Source organism: Monodon monoceros, unplaced genomic scaffold (assembly GCF_005190385.1).
Source record: "Monodon monoceros isolate NGI ecotype Baffin Bay Population unplaced genomic scaffold, NGI_Narwhal_1 Super_Scaffold_7, whole genome shotgun sequence".
Classification (NCBI taxonomy): Eukaryota; Metazoa; Chordata; class Mammalia; order Artiodactyla; family Monodontidae; genus Monodon; species Monodon monoceros.
In genome coordinates this window covers 69,908,393-69,924,787 of record NW_021703784.1, presented here as the reverse complement: position 1 = coordinate 69,924,787, position 16,395 = coordinate 69,908,393, and the positions used below count along the sequence as shown (strand labels likewise).

The following is a 16,395-nucleotide window of genomic DNA, read 5'->3' as shown; positions in this document are numbered from 1 at the left end:
TCCTTCCTTCATCTCTTCTTCTTCTCTTCCTTCTTACCTTCCATTTCTTAATTGGATAATTCAGGGACCTTCAGCTTAGCTCTTTCTCCTGCTTCCTATACTCAGTGACACTGTCCCTGGTTCAGTCTGTTTCCTACCCTTTTATAGCCTTTTAACTGACAAAAAAAAACTGTGTGCGACCGGGTTGGGGAACCTAATAACATATCTCAAGCTTCCAGTGGGAACTCGGCCCTTATATGCACTTCAGGGTGACCAACTCTCCCGCTTTGCCCAGGTCTGAGGACTTTTCCAGGACACTTTCAACGCTAACTGGGGCAGTTCCAGGAAAACAGGTGCAGTTCTGGTTGGGCTGGGGCAGTTGGTCACCTACTTACCTGCAGAAGACCTCCATGAGGGAGGCATCTCCCCCCATCTGAAGGCGAGAAAGCCGAGGCTGGGAGCAGCCGAGTCCGTTGCCCAGGGACTAAGTGCCAGTCAGCAGGTGGCAGGACAGAAGTTTGAACCCAGCTGTGCACGAGGCCACAGCTCTTGCTGGGCAGACTTGTCCCAGTGCCACTCCCTCAAGCTGGGGGCTTATCAATCTCAGCTGCACGTTGGATTCACCTGGGGAGCAATGAAAACTATTGAGCCTGAGACCCACCCCAGAGAGAGTGAGGTAATTGGCCTGGGCTGTGAGGTAGGTCTCATGGGACTTTCAGTACCTCCCCAGCTGATTGGAAGGTGTAACCAGGCTGAGGCAAAGACCCACTGCACGAGGGCTTGCTTCCTCAGGCAGCCCACATCATCAATACCGTCCACTAGGAAGTTCCCAGGATGCCGTTCACGTGCCTAACCGGCAGGGGAATCAAGTCACATTTAGCGCATTCGTGCAGCAGGAATATATTTCTTAGGCGTCAGGGCAGAGGTGCTGCATGTCTGCCCCTTTCTCAGAATCTGTCCTCCATGTCACCTCCTCACTCACCCAAACCCCCTGGATCTTATCCTATGCAGCTTCCTTTTATAACAGTGGTTCGGGGCCAAGGGCAATTTTGTGTCCTGGAGATATCTGGCAATGTTTGGAAACACTTTTGGTTGTCACACTTGGGGAATAGGTTGCCCGTTAGTGGGTAGAACTGAGGGATGCTGTTAAATGTGTTACAATACCCAGGACAGCCCTGAACAACAAAGAATTATCTGGCTTCAAATTTCAATAGTATGAAGCCGAGGAATCCTGCCCTATAAAGATAGCTCCCTTCTCTCCTTTAAACATATCACATAGAGCCCTAAGTGAGATGCAGTCCAGAGAGAGCATCATAGGGGCTCGACAACCAGGTCCAACACAGCTGTGCCCCTCCCCCCATAACGACTCTCATTCCAGTTACCAGGAGCAGGAAACTAGGCACAAAGAATGCTCTTCTCAATCTATGGCACTCATGGTGCTATAGCTACAGGATGAAACTGAGTCCGTGGAAGATTTTTCATTCCTTGATTCTTCCCTAAGGTGTGTCACAGTTTTCTGTCCACCTGATAATCCTTTCTCTATGTGCTTTCCTCCCAGGGGCTAAAGACATGTGGAGAGCCTACTCTGACATGAGAGAAGCCAGATACATAGATTCAGACAAGTACTTTCACGCCCGGGGCAACTATGACGCTGCCCAAAGGGGACCTGGGGGCGTCTGGGCTGCTGAAGTGATCAGGTACCAGGGGCCCTGAGGATGCAGGGATGGGTGTGAGAGCCTCGGACAGCCAGGAGGGGCCAAGCCCTGGAGAACTTCCTGTGGGGCTGTGGCCTCTCCTCCTCTTTGTGTAATTTTTTTTTTTTTTCCGGAACGCGTGCCTCTCACTGTTGTGGCCTCTCCCGTTGCGGAGCACAGGCTCCGGACGCGCAGGCTCAGCGGCCATGGCTCACGGGTCCAGCCGCTCCGCGGCATGTGGGATCTTCCTAGACCGGGGCACGAGCCCGTGTCCCCTGCATCGGCAGGCGGAGTCTCAACCACTGCACCACCAGGGAAGCCCTGGCCTCTCCTCCTCTTATCCACCCTCACCCTCTGTGTCCTGTGTGGGGTCTGAGTGGCTGAAGAGCAGAGCAAGGCTGGTGGGACAGACGATTCCCAAGCCTCCCCCATGGGTGCTGTTCACCCAGCATAAGGGGACCTGCAGGGCTGAGGTGGGCTGAGCCCCGGCAGCCTCAGGCTTCATCCCCTCTTTCCTAGCTCCTGTCAGAGTCCTTGATTCCTTGGAAAGAGGAGAGATGGGGAGGGTGGGTTGTTGCTCGTCAGCCCTGGAGCAATCCCCTACCTGCCCTCCTCCATTCCAGCGATGCCAGAGAGAATCTTCAGAGAGTCACAGACCTTTTTCAGCATGGAGACAGTGGCCACGGACTGGAGGACTCGAAGGCCGACCAGTTTGCCAATAAATGGGGCCGGAGCGGCAAAGACCCCAATTACTTCCGACCTGCAGGCCTGCCCGACAAGTACTGAGCTGCCTCTCACTCTGCTCAGGAGACGACGGGGCTGTGAGCCCCCAAGGGCAGGGACGCTGAGCTAGTGAGTTCTCGGTCCACAGAAGCCAGCAGATCTAATAAATGCTTAAGACATTGAATGTTGAAAACCGTGTGTTATTCTTTGATATAAGGACAGCCTGTTTGTTCCCAAGGGGTGCTGGCTGGGCACCCACGTGAAGGCCGAGTCTGTGCCTGTGTCTTGGGTGTCGGGGCCACAGTCTCAGCATCATACAGGGCAGACACCCTGCTCCACCCCTTCCCCTAATCAGACCCGCTCCCCTCCAGGCCCCTCTGGTTACAGTGGTGCTCTTTCTAGGCCCTTCTGTATTCAGGCCTCTTCACTCCCTGGCAGTTGTGTCCTGTCAGCTTCTCTGCCCTGGGGTCTAGTGCCCTCAGTTCGTCCTCAGTGGTGTCTGTGTGCGGGCAGGGGACACAGCCTCGGGACGACTGGATCGTGGAATCCTGCTCCAGCAGCTGCACCTTGATCTTCTCTTCATTTCTCAGCAACACCTACAAATCCATCTATGAACCAATTTCTGTCTGTGCCATCCAGAAGTGCCAGAAGTGCTGTTTCCCTTCACTCTATATTCCTTGCCTTATGCAAGTGTCCAGGAATAAACATGTCCACAAACGGAGGCATAGGGATAACATCAAGATTAAGTATCAGGAGGTTTTGTATTGCATTGGATATGTATCAGGTCCTTGAGAAGAAGTCCTTTTCCCTCCCTGGACCCTTCCCAACAGAGGAAAGCCAGCAGCATGTTACTCTTTTTCCAGTCATGCCGCATGGCTTGTGGGATCTTAGTTCTCCCCCCAGGGATTGAACCCAGGCCCACGGCAGTGAGAGCTCCAAGTCTTAACCACTGGACTGCCACAGAAGTCCCAGCATGTTACTTCTTATTGAGGAAAACAGTGTCTAATAAAAGGGGTTTGGGCCTGTTAGAGCACAGGAATTACGTGTGACTCTATAAATCACAAATTCCTAGATAAACCAATAACCTTCTTCCTTGGATAAAAATTTGGTTTTGGTGTTTGGTTTTTTCAGATTACAGATTCCAAGAAGTAAAATGATCTAACACTTTAAAGAGTGGGGAACAGGGGCTTCTGTGGTGGCACAGTGGTTAAGAATCCACCTGCCAATGCAGGGGACACGGGTTCGAGCCGTAGTCCGGGAAGATCCCACATGCCGCAAAGCAACTAAGCCTTTGCACCACAACTACCGAGCCTGTGCTCTAGAGCCCGCGAGCCACAACCACTGACCCCACACGCCACAACTACAGAAGCCCACGCGGCTAGAGCCTGTGCTCCGCAGCAAGAGAAGCCACTGCAATGAGAAGTCCACGCACCGCAACGAAGAGTAGCCCCCGCTCGCCGCAACTAGAGAAAGCCCGCGTGCAGCAACGAAGACCCAATGCAGCCAAAAAAAAAAAAACAAACAAAGAATGGTGAATAGACTTCTGTATCGAACTTTTATTTCAAGTAATAAAAGGGCTGATTATTAAATTTTTCCTATTTACAATAATTTGGAGAGCTTGCTTTATCCAAACTTTCAAGTCATCCTTTCTCCTACTTTTCCTTTCTTTCCCCTCATTTTGCAAAACTCTATACCTTCAATACCTGGGATAGAAATCTAATAGTGAACATTCTCATAACAGGAGTCTCCTTATAACCTGGGGTCTGTTGAGACTTTACCACTAGAGCCCTAAACTCAGCAGTGCTTTGAGCCTGTTCTTGCCAGCCAATCTGCCACCACACTCTCCCTAATCCCAGTTACCCTGCTCCTGCTTTATTTTGTCAGACTCACTTTTCTGAGACACAGCCTCTACGTACACGTCTGACAGTGCGTTCTGATGGGAACTGTATGAGAAAGTTCTCCTGTGACTAACTACCTTAAAGACACAGTTATTCTTCCTCCTTGACAAGGAAATTAAACTTGTCTTTCCCCTACAGAGATCATTTCATCATGAATCGTCTCCCCTTAGGAGTGCTCCTGAATCCCACTTTCAGAGTAGAAGTGTGTGCCGGTTATCAGTTTATTTACTCTGAACTCCACGTCCACCCTTCTTTGCCCCGCTTGTGATACTGGAACTGGTAAACATTTCTCCTGTGCCAGCTGGGCACGGTGTTAATCTCTGTCCTTTCAGGGCGCAGGAGGGACGTTGTAGGACACAAACACTTCCTGGTTTGTGCTTTCCTTCCGCCCAGCTCCTGTGGTGCTCTTCTCTTGCACAGGACACCCAGTGACACTCACGCCAGGGAGGAAAATGTGCTTGTTCCTCACATGGGCAAAACCTTGCAGAGTCCAGACAGTCAGTAACAGCTTTCCCAATAAAGCACCACATTGAAAACCCTGAGTTCAATCCACATCACTCTTCACTCTTGCACGTTTTCCTCTTCCTCTTTATAGTCAGACTTGTTGAAAACCTGCCCATCTGCGCTTTCTGATTCCTCGCTTCTGACTCACACTTGAACCCACACCAGCCTGTCCTCTGTCCCCACCACTCAGCAAAACAGCTCTGGTCACCACTGACCTCCATGTTGCCAAAACAATTGACATGTTTCTCTCCTCCTATCCGGAGGCCTCTGAGCCATGCTCAGCACAGTTGTCCTCTCCCTCCTTCCTGGAAGGTTCTCTCTTGGCTTCATAGTACCACACTCTCCTTTTGCTTCCCTTCAGTTTTCCTTTATCTCCTTAGCTGGGTCTTTTCATCTCCCCAAACTCTAAGTGTCCCTCAGACTTGGTTCTGGGCTCGCACTTTTTATTTCTCTGTATCCTCCCCAACAAGCGCAGCAAATAGTATCTACATGCTGACGGCTCTGAAACTTATATCTCCCCCTCAGAACCTGGTTTCCAAGCTCCATGCTTGTTCATCTGATTGGCCTCCTGAAACCTCTGATTGGATGGCTTCCAGAGATCTCACACTCTGCTTGTCCAAAGGAAACGCTCATCTCCGTCCAGAACTCTTCACTCCCAGGCCACTCCAATTCAGCAAATGACACGACTCTTCCCTCTGTGGCTCACCCCAGATATTGGGAAATGTGCTTGATGCTTCCCTTGCCTTTACCTCCACATCCAATCCACTAGCAAGCCCTGTGATTCTACTTCCAAAGTTCATCTCTAGCCCATCAGCTTGGTCTCACGTGCACCTCCACGTTCCTGGCCACACCTGTTCTCACCTGGGTTCCTGCAACAGCTGTCTCAGTAGTCTCCCCATCTTCATGGCTTCCGCCTCTGCTTAAGTGTGTCTGTATAGTTTATCATCTAAGCCAAGTCACTTTCCATTGTGAAAGGGGCATTATTGATAATTATACCTGGATGACAGGAATAAGCTGGAACTGTCCTGGGCAAAAGAGAGCATGTAGTTACCCTACCTCTCAGTCTAGCATACAAACTATACTCAGATCATGTCTCTCCCCTCCTTAAAATCCTTCAGTGGATTCCCATGTCCCTTAAAATATAATCCAGGTGCTTATCATGGCTTACAAAGCCCAGTGTGATCTGTCCCTGGCCACCCTCCAGCAGCATCTCATGCCACCCCTTCCTAAGCTCCCCACTCTCCAGTATCACCAACAAACCAAGATTTTCTTTGGCACAGGACGTTTGCAGGTGACATTTTCTCTGCCCACATACTCCTCTGCTCGCTTTTCACAAGGATGGGAATGTCCCACCTGTGGGGCTCTCCCAAATTCACTCTTTCCTGAGAGAGGCCTTCCTGGTCATCCTGGCTGACCCACTCTGGTTATTCTTTACAGTTTACCAATTTTTAACATGTGGGATTCTTTTACTCAATTTTTGGTTTATTCTTCTAATTTTTGTTTGGATTTTCTTTTGGTCCATCTTCCTCCCTTGTATTATAAAATCAGTGAGAGAAGTGACCATTTCTCTCTTGTTCACCCCTAATATCCAGTACCTGGCATATAATGGCATCTCAACAAATGCTTATTGAAAATGAATAATTGACCTAATCTTTTATTTTACTAATACAAGAAAAGTTTTCTTTCAAAGAAGGTCAGACTAGTTATAAGGAAGAGGAAGGATCTAAGGAAGAGGGAGACAAGAAAGGTAAAGAAGAAGGAATAAGAGCAGAGTCAAGGGGAAGCAAGAGGCAGAGGGATCAAGCCCACAAAGGATGGTTAAGCCCAAGGGGAGCAGAAACTTCTCTGGCTCTGAGAAAGGAACGAGGGTGAAGAGAGTGCGGTCAGGGAATGCAGCACATTTGAGATGGACGACAGGGACCTGCGGGAATCTGGTTGTACCTGCTCTTGCTGTAGGTGAGTGTCCCCGGGACTCGTCACACTCCAGTGCGTTTGCCCGATTTCTTGTCTGTCTTTAGAGCCAGTAGGTAGGGGACCCAAGGGCAAAGGCCTGTCTCTTTTACTGTGTGTTGTCATCGTATCCACAGTGCCTGTCATAGGGCCTCACAAATAGTAGCTGCTTTATAAATATTTGTTGAAATGAATGAATAAAGTCTGAGAAGAGTATTGTTCGGAAGTGGACAGAACTGGGGGGAGGGTCTGGGAGTTGTAGAAAGTATGGATGTGGTTTGGACCTGCAGAATGTGGAAATGAGTCACTTTGAGGTGACTACTAAATCTGTACAAATATCATACTCACACCAGCCAAAATGATATAATTTTACTTCATCATAGAGAATATTCAGTTTTCTCCAACGATACTGTGCACACTCCCTCACAGAAATGAAAATGAGGAACGCCACGTGCAAATAAACTGTGAGTCGTCGTGGTGAAAGCCTTGGGAGAAGTAAATGAATATTTTGAATTTCCAAAGTGCTGTGCTGATTATCAGAGGGGCAAGTTAGCAGGAACACTCTGCGAGGCTAGAGGAGGGGACAAGGACACAGTGTATTTCTCTGAGCCTAAGACCCTAGACTGAAAGATGTGTTACTATTTATACACCACCAAGAAAAAAGATGCTACCATTTAGATTCAGACATAATGTTTTCTTATCACTCTGAATTTTTATTTTACACTTACTGAGAGAGTTCTTTTAAACTCAGACATAGATTTTAATCTTACATCACTCTTGTGTATAAACAAAAAGGAAAGCATACACAAAATTAATCCTAAAGCAATGACAACAGTTTCATGAGTGCTGCCTGGTCATTAGTGAATGTAAGACACATCCTAATTTCAGAAATGTATAATCAAGAAATGTGTGTCCTAGAAACGATGAAATATGAGATTTAAATGTAAACCTATGCAAGTTCTCTCTCTCTCACTATATTTTCTGAGAAGAAATAATAATAAGCTTTGAGCTATTATTAATCACCAGGTGTGATGGGGGTGCTCCTGAGGTGAGGCTCAGCTTCATACCAGCCCCTCAGCCACGGAGGACCTCCCCAGGGAGGAGCAGGTTATCCACAACTGGTCCTGATGATGGTCCATGTTCCAAGCTCCCTCCTTAGCTGAGGTATCACCTCACCTGGCGGAGCACTGCCTTTATTCTAACCCCACAACGACTGAGGGACTCTTCTCTTCCTGCAGAGGTGGCAGATGGGAAAGAGCTCACCCCATCTCCTTCCTAGTCACACTCCACCACTGCCTCTTTAAACTCTGCTGGCATGGGTGCTCCAATCTTTTAGAAATCCCCAGAACAGTCACCGGCTCCTACACATGTCAACTCTCTCAAGAACTCCCTCACCGCACTCCTTTCTGCTTTGATAGGGGCACCAGAATGAGCTGGGAGTGTTTGCAGTGAGCATGCACCCAGCTGAGAACTGAACAGGCATTCTTCTATTCTTCTTGGCACCCTGAACCAATTTGAGGAAATCACCTATCTCCACAGATACTGCACTCCCCACAAGACTGACGACACTGCCGTCTCTCCCTCCCTTTCCTGTGGCGTTTCCTAAGTGGACCAGAGGTGGAATGGGCTGGAGAGGTGTTGATTGCAGAGGCCGGCACTGCTGCCTCTTTGTCAGCCTTGGGAGTTTACTGAGGTCTGGCCCTGCTTCCTGGATGCCCTCTCTAGGATGTGGCGTACTTGGAGCCGCTGTGTCCTCAGCTGTGGGTGATAGAAAAGAAGCATCACTCAACAGCCTGTTTTTCACTCTCGGGTGCATAGGGAGCCCTTTCACCATTCTCTGGTTTCCCAGGTTTGCTTTTTGAAATCTGTAATTATGGGAAAGAAGACCCAGGTCCTCTCTGAGGATAGTGTGCTTGGTTTACACACACATTTATTACCTGTGGAGTCCTGTCAAACCACTCTGTTTAAACCATAGTTGCAAAATCGCCCGTCAATGACCCACTGATACGTTTCCTGAAAGAGTTGGACAAATGGGCAATAACTCAGGCTGGCCAGCGTGCCTAGTTCCCGAACGACCTGACCTGGGAGGGAGCCAGTGCACTGAGATCATCCTTTATTCTCTGCAGGGTGGACTTGGGACTGTCCAAAATAGTCTAACAAAGAGTCTCTAAAAACCTCAATTTATCCTTCCAGTAAAGATGCCTACAGAACTCATTCGTCCTTTTATTCACTATTCAACACCCGTTTAATGATCCCCCCAGTATGTGGCAGGAACGCTTCTGGGCGCTGGGAATCTGAGATAGACAAGATCAGTGCTCTCATGCGGGTAACATAACACTGGAGAGGTATTATTAAGCTAATCAGTATTTAATGAAATTGAATTAAAATATATTGTCCAGTTATTTGTTTATGTGCTAATAACGGCTGCCAAGTTCAGGTGTCAACTCTATAACCTATGGCTAAGAATCCAAACGCCCAGTCTTCACAGGCTGGATTTGAATTTCGGCTTTGCCACTGACTGTGGTAGGTAAGGGTAGTAACATGCAAAAATGATTATGATAAGCTGTGGAGTGAAAAAGCAGAACATAAAACGATAGTATTATATCACCCTGTTTTTGTTTATGGGTTCATATGTCTACATGCACTGAGACAATAGATTGGAAACATGACGTTTCTACAGAGGTTCTTCCTGCACACCGGTCCCCCACCCCCACCACCGCGCCCGCCCCGTCTAGGCTGATGAAATTCGTATTGCTTTTATTTTCATTTTTATGCTTATTTTAAATTTTTTGATTTCCTTCAGTGAACATGTTTGTCCAATAAGATTCATTAAGTCTGCCTGTGTCTAGGCATTTTCCTAGGTACTGAGTACGATGACGAAGAAAACCAACAACCCAGTTCCTGTCCTGATCGGGATTCCAAGGATGAGATAAGGAAAAACAGCAAATGTCCATTTATAATATAGTTGACTTGTATATGCCTCTCTCTCTTTACACACACACCTCCCCACAACAACACTAAATGTGCAAACACATACGTACACATAAATAACGCACCCAAATTAATAACGATTATAAAATAAGAATCGATAAACCTGTCAGAGTCACATAAAAAATTCATAATGGAAGATAAGACGAAAAAAGATGTCCCTAATCTTTTTACTGCTGCGGCCTCTCCCGTTGCCGAGCACAGGCTCCGAACGCGCAGGCTCAGCGGCCATGGCTCACGGGCCCAGCCGCTCCGCGGCATGTGGGATCCTCCCGGACCGGGACACGAACCCGCGTCCCCTGCATCGGCAGGCGGACTCTCAAGCACTGCGCCACCAGTGTAGCCCAGATGTCCCCAATCTTTAGGTGCCATATTCCATTTGTTAATAATCCTATTCTGACCTTTTCTTTTCCATATGATTTCTTTTTCTCTCAGGACGGCATTTCTTTCAGTGTTAAACAATGTGTTTCCAGCGCTTGACCTTGAAAACTATAGGCCCTACTCGTCTCTGGCAAAAGAAGTCTCCTCAAGTTAAGAAATAGAAAATGTTCCCTCTCTCCTGGAGCTGAAAGAATAGCAGATAGGATCACAAAAACTGTATCCAGAAAAGTTATTTCTAACAGAGGAGTTTTTTAAAACAACAACAACAACAAAAGAGACATCAGAGATTGTCACTGTGTCCTGTGAGAGCAACCCTGTAATACTTTATTTATTATTTAGACACTAATCTGTGTATTTGAAGCAAAATTCTTTTTTGATGGAAGCTTTTAGACTGGAAAAGTGGATAGCTGGGTCATGCCAAGGCAACGGCACTGAGCTATAGAAACCCTCAAAACTGTTGGAGGGCATGTGGGCAGGGCTGCCCTCCTGGACAGCAGAGTGACACTTCACAGTGAAAACAAGGATGTGCACGCCAGCAATATCACTCTTTTGATATACATGGCACATTGCGGATGTCATCTTTTTTCTGGTCTAATGCATGTAACGTCTGCTTGTTTCATTTGCATTTTTCTGGTTACTAATGATTTGTGCATCCCTCTGTGAGCTTATTACTTGTGGTGTGTTGTCTGTAAACTATTTTTTGTGTACCTTTCACCCATTTTTCTATTGGGGTTGCCGTCTTTTTCTTAATGATTCACAGAAGTTCCTTGTATACTTGAAATATTAATCCCTTGCCGTAATTTAGACGTTGTCTTTTCCCATTCTCTATCTGAAAATAAATTCTTAATTTTCATGTAATGAAATACCATTTTATGTCTTGTGCTTTTGAAGTTTTCTTTTTTTTTTTCTTTTTTTCTTTCGTTTTTTTTTTTTTTTTGTGGTACGCGGGCCTCTCACTGTTGTGGCCTCTCCCGTTGCAGAGCAAAGGCTCCAGACGCGCAGGCTCAGCGGCCATGGCTCACGGGCCCAGCCGCTCCGCGGCATGTGGGATCTTCCCAGACTGGGGCACGAACCCGTGTCCCCTGCATCGGCAGGCGGACTCTCAACCACTGCGCCACCAGGGAAGCTCGCTTTTGAAGTTTTGTTTAAGAATTTTTTCCTCACCTCTACATCACAAATATATTATTTGATATTTTTTTCTATTAACTTTATAGTTTTACCTTCATGTTTATGTATTTAATACTTCTGGAGTGAACATTTGTATACGGATTAGGTAAGGATCCAGTTTTATTTTTCTCTTTCCAAAACTATTAAGTAACCCATCCTGTCTTCAATGATTTGTGATGTCTCCTTGATCATACACTAATGTCCTATACGTGTGACCCTAGCTCTGTACTCTCTATTCTATCCCATTGGTCAATATATCTTTTGTTGAGCAAATACTACTGTTTTTTACTGTGCTCTTCTGTACATCTTAACACCTCGTATGGTAAGTGCCTCTTCTTAATATTCTCCTTTTTTAGGATTGACTTTTGTATGCATGAACCTTTACTTCTTGATATGAATTTTGGAGTAATTTTCTTCAGTTCTGGGAAAATTCAACTGGAATTTTCATTAGAATTGCATTAAATTTGTGGATTAATTTGTGGTAGAATCAACATGTCTACAATATTAAGTCATCCCATCAGTGAGCCAGGAACTTCTCTCCATTTGTTTGAATCATCTTTTAAGGTGTTTATTAGAGGTTTGAAATCTCCATTGTGGTGCTGTGTATTACTGGTGAAACCAGTCCTTAGGAATTTTATCGTTATGTTGTTACCATGAATAGTTTATTATTATTAATCATATTTTCCATTTTGTTATTTCTGCTATGGAGAAATGATCTGGCTTTTGGAACAAGTGTTGGGCAACCTTATTAAATTTCCTTAGTAATTCTATAGTTTGTTGATTTGGTGTGCTTTTTGAGGTTGAAGATTATACTAACTGCAATTATGAAAGTTTCATCTCTGCCTTTCCAATCCTTGTATCTCTTACTTTTGAAATTTTCTGTGGCATTGGCCAGGGCTTCCAGAGCTGTGTTACACAACAGTGGTGATAGTAGCATTCCTTTTCTCATTCCAGATCCTGAACGGGAATGAATTAAAGGTTTTTCCATTAAATAAAATATGTGCTGTAGCTTTTTGGCAAATAACCTTATAAAATTAAGAAATTTCACTTTGGTACGTAGTTTTCTAAAGGATTTTTAAAAAGAAACCATAAATATGCCTTCAGCTTTATCAAATGCTTTTTAAAAATCAGTTGAGATAATATTATTTTCTCCTTTAAGCTATCATTGTGGTGAATTACATTGATTCTGTAATGTTGGCATTCCAAGAATAAACCGCACTCAATTATGAGGCACCTTTAATACTCATATTTGGTTTGGTAACACTATGCTGTGTTTTGAATTTTTTGCACCTTTGGAATTGAAATGGGACTATTGTTTTCTTGTACTGTCCACTCTTGTTTTAGAACCAAGTTACTCTAGCTTCTTTAAAATGGCTGTCCAACTTCATTCTTTATCGGTTTTCTACAACAATCTGTGTAACTTAGAATTAACTGTCCCCTGAGATTTTAGCAGACTGTTTTGAAAAACCATCAGGCTTTAGTGGAGGATACTGGGAGGAGAGATCTTTGACAACCACTTCTACTTATCTAATACTTATTTGTTTTCCTAAAGATGTCTATGTCTCTTTGCATCAAAAGGATGCTTACTTAAACAAATAACCTTGAGGGTGTTAGTTCATCTAAATTAACAAACGGTGTGTCACCAGTAAGTTGATTATATGAATACCTGAGAACAGTGACTCTGTATTAAGCCCAAATTTGAACAAGGAAAGGGGAACTCAGATTAATCTCATTTGGGTCTATATAGGGAATCTCTGTCTCTGTGAACTGGTTCTAACCAGCTCAGAATAATGCTGCTGAAGAGCTTTTATGCTCAGAAATGCTATAGTCGTTTAAAGGTAGGATAATTATTGGGTTTGGTTGTGTTGCAGTTATTGTTGTTGGGTTTTTTTTGCCGCGCCATGCGGCATGTAGGATCCCAATTCCCCCACCAGGGATCAAACCCACGTCCCCCACATTGGAAAAATGGAGTCTTAACCACTGGACCACCAGGGAAGTCCAGTCATTGTTGTTGTTGATTGCTGTCTTGTGGCTTCTGCCAGAAGAATGCAGGTGCAGTCTTACGTGTGAGCCACCAGTGGTTGACTGAGAGGAGAAACGCGGTAGATCTGTTCTCTTAAATGGCTGTTTCTAGGTTTGATAGTGAGTTGTGTTAGACTTGTGTGTGATTCTAGGAAGTCGGTCATTTCTTTATGACACTTGCAGTCCAGTGGAGGGTGTTTTCCCGCACTCTTGGAGCATGGGAAGAGTGAGCAGCCCCCCAGAGCAGAAACCACCCACCTCCTAGCAGGTTGCCTCGCCTCAGTATTAGGGAGCTGCTGCCCTCTACCAGATAAACATATAGGCAAGTGTAGGTCCTGGTCGCAGGAAGCTCAGAGCAGCTGTGTAAAAAATGTTTCTTTTTCTGATGTATGCATTTGCCCCCCATGTTTGTTTTCTTGGGGAGAAAATGCAGTCATATAATCAAGAGTGTACACAAGAATTTAATATTTCTTAAGTTGTTTGAATGTAATATCTCTTTTAATCTCCCTGAGTGAACTGAAGGATAGGGAGTGGGGAATCCAGCCTTTCTGGTGCTGAAGCTGTGTATTTGCAGAAGCTGCCCTTGCCTCAAGGATTGGTTTGTCAGTGCCTAGAAGAACAAAGGAAAGGACCTGTGGAACTTGGAATTAGAAGTAGTCCCAGGCGTGTGCTGGGAATTAAGAGATGGCTCTCTGGAAGAAAAAACAAAAAACAAAAAACAAAAACACTGGCTTGGGTTTCCCTAGTGGCGCAGTGGTTGAGAGTCTGCCTGCCGATGCAGGGGACACGGGTTCGTGCCCCGGTCTGGGAAGATCCCACATGCCGCGGAGCGGCTAGGCCCGTGAGCCATGGCCACTGAGCCTGCGCGTCCGGAGCCTGTGCTCCGCAACGGGAGAGGCCACAACAGTGAGAGGCCCGCGTACCGCAAAAAAAAAAAAAACAACAAAAAACCCTGACTTAAGTGTTTGTCAATTTCCATGGTGTAAATACTGCCACCACGGCTAATTTCAAAAGACGAAGACTTAACAGTTGGCTTGCAAAATCCCTGAAAATGTAACAGTTAGCTCTCCCGAGCTAGTATGAGCTGATTCCAGCACACCAGAAGGTAATCCAGTTCCAAAGGGTAGAGACTACCAGCTATACCTTTGAAACTAAGTTGAAAGTTTAAAAGATTTCCCAGGTGAAAATAGGAAGCAAACCAAACTCTTTTAAAAAGCACTGGCTTGGAACTTCCCTGGCAGTCCAGTGGTTAAGATTCTCAGCTCCCAATGCAGGGCGCACGGGTCTGATCCCTGGTTTGGGAACCAGGATCCTGCATGACGCACAGCATGGCCTAAAAATAAATAAAAAATTAAAAGTACTGGCTTTTAAAGAAAACTCTCTTTAGAGAAAAATTAAAGTTTACTTCCCACAGTGCTTGCAAAGATAGCTACGTCATAGGTTATATATATTCTGTACCTTGAGCAAATACATTAATAAGTTATAGAAGTTGGTTGTCAGAGAATGAATAAGATAATTTTCCACTTTAAAAGATGGTTCTTAATTGAAAAAAAGCTACAACAAAGGTAAGCATTAGTGTTCATCAAAAGATACCATAAAGAAACGTTTTAAAAAAGCAAATTTATTAGACAACTTTGCAGTTGCTGGGATTAAACTTATTACTCTAAACACTGATAAATAAAGGGAAAGAAAGCATTTTAAAAGAATTAGTGTATAGCTGTACATTATAATTTTGTTGAATCGTAAGTTGGTTAAATATAAAACCAAATACATTACTCCCATGAAAATGACTGAAAACATGAAAATAAAAGCCACAAGCTGGGGGAAGATATTTCTAACATACATAATCAAAAAGGCTTTATATGAAGTATAGAAAGAGCTCCTACTAATCAATAAAAAAGGAAAAAGAAATAAATATAAATTTCACAGAAGAGAAAGTACAAATGGCCCATCAATATGTAAAAATGGGGCATCTCATTGACGATCAGGAAAACACAAATTTAAACTACAATGTGATACTATTTATCACTCACCAACTTGACATAAAAAACAAATATGGCCTAGGATGTGGAGCAAAGGGGCCATGTATCCATTACTTGTGGGAATATAAATATATAAAATATAGAAATATGTATTGTAAATATATATATATAACCATTTTGGAAAGATAATTTGGTATTACCAGCTAAGGTTCAACATAATCATATTCTATTTCACTTCTAGGTCTCTACCATTTGAACTCTTGTACTGGGATATTTGCACAAGATTGCCAGAAGCAACACTGTAATAGCAAAACAGAAAAAACCCAAATGTTGAAATAAGCTGTGTTACATTCATGCTTGGCAATAGTCTTCAGCATTGAAAATGGAAGAACTACTGCAACAGTCATCAACATGCCTATGTCTAAAGAACATATTGTTGACCAAAATAAGCAAATGACTAGTAAATCCATACAATAGAAATCTATTTACAGAAAGTTCAAAACCTGGAAAAACCTTAAAAATGTATTGTTTATGGATATGCATATGTGATTAAAAAAACAATTTTAAAAAAGCAAGGGAATGATAACACGAAGTTTGGGAAGGGGTTTACCTTTGGAGAAAGGGCGGGGGAAGCATGCAGCAGAGAGTGGGACACAGGGGCTTCTGCGGTGTTAGTAATATCCTGTTTCCTGGGTTGCTTGCGGGGGGCTTCCAGAGGGGGGATACTTTAAAAGTTTTAGATGGTAAAGGAATATGTTTAATTATTCTGCCACTGATCCTTCAAATGAACAAAATTACATAAATTCTAAAACTGCTCAACAAAAGATATGGTCATAGCACACATTGTTTCTTTTTTAAAAATTTTTATTGAAGTATAGTTGATTGACAATGTAGTGTTAGTTTCAGGTGTACAGCAAAGTGAATTGGTTATACACACATTGTTTCCTAAATCATTCTAGGAACTTCCAAATAATTTGTTGATTTTTTACTTGGTGTGTGTATTGTCTGGCACAGCTGAGACGAGTCAAGTGGTGCCCTTTCCGTGCATGACTTGACATGGGGTAGCAGCATGCTCCTCAGTGCTTACCCATCGCACTGAAGTTGTTG

General features: G+C 44.5%; 1 protein-coding gene across 1 annotated transcript; it reads left to right on the top strand.

Moving 5' to 3' along the window:
* The first annotated feature begins 828 nt into the window (after positions 1-828).
* On the top strand, positions 829-2,576 carry LOC114887686 (serum amyloid A protein-like). The gene is given in 2 exon segments (XM_029209501.1): positions 829-1,676; positions 2,297-2,576. Coding segments are annotated over 2 exon segments (408 nt in total). The 5' UTR covers positions 829-1,431; the 3' UTR covers positions 2,460-2,576.
* The last annotated feature ends 13,819 nt before the right edge of the window (positions 2,577-16,395 follow it).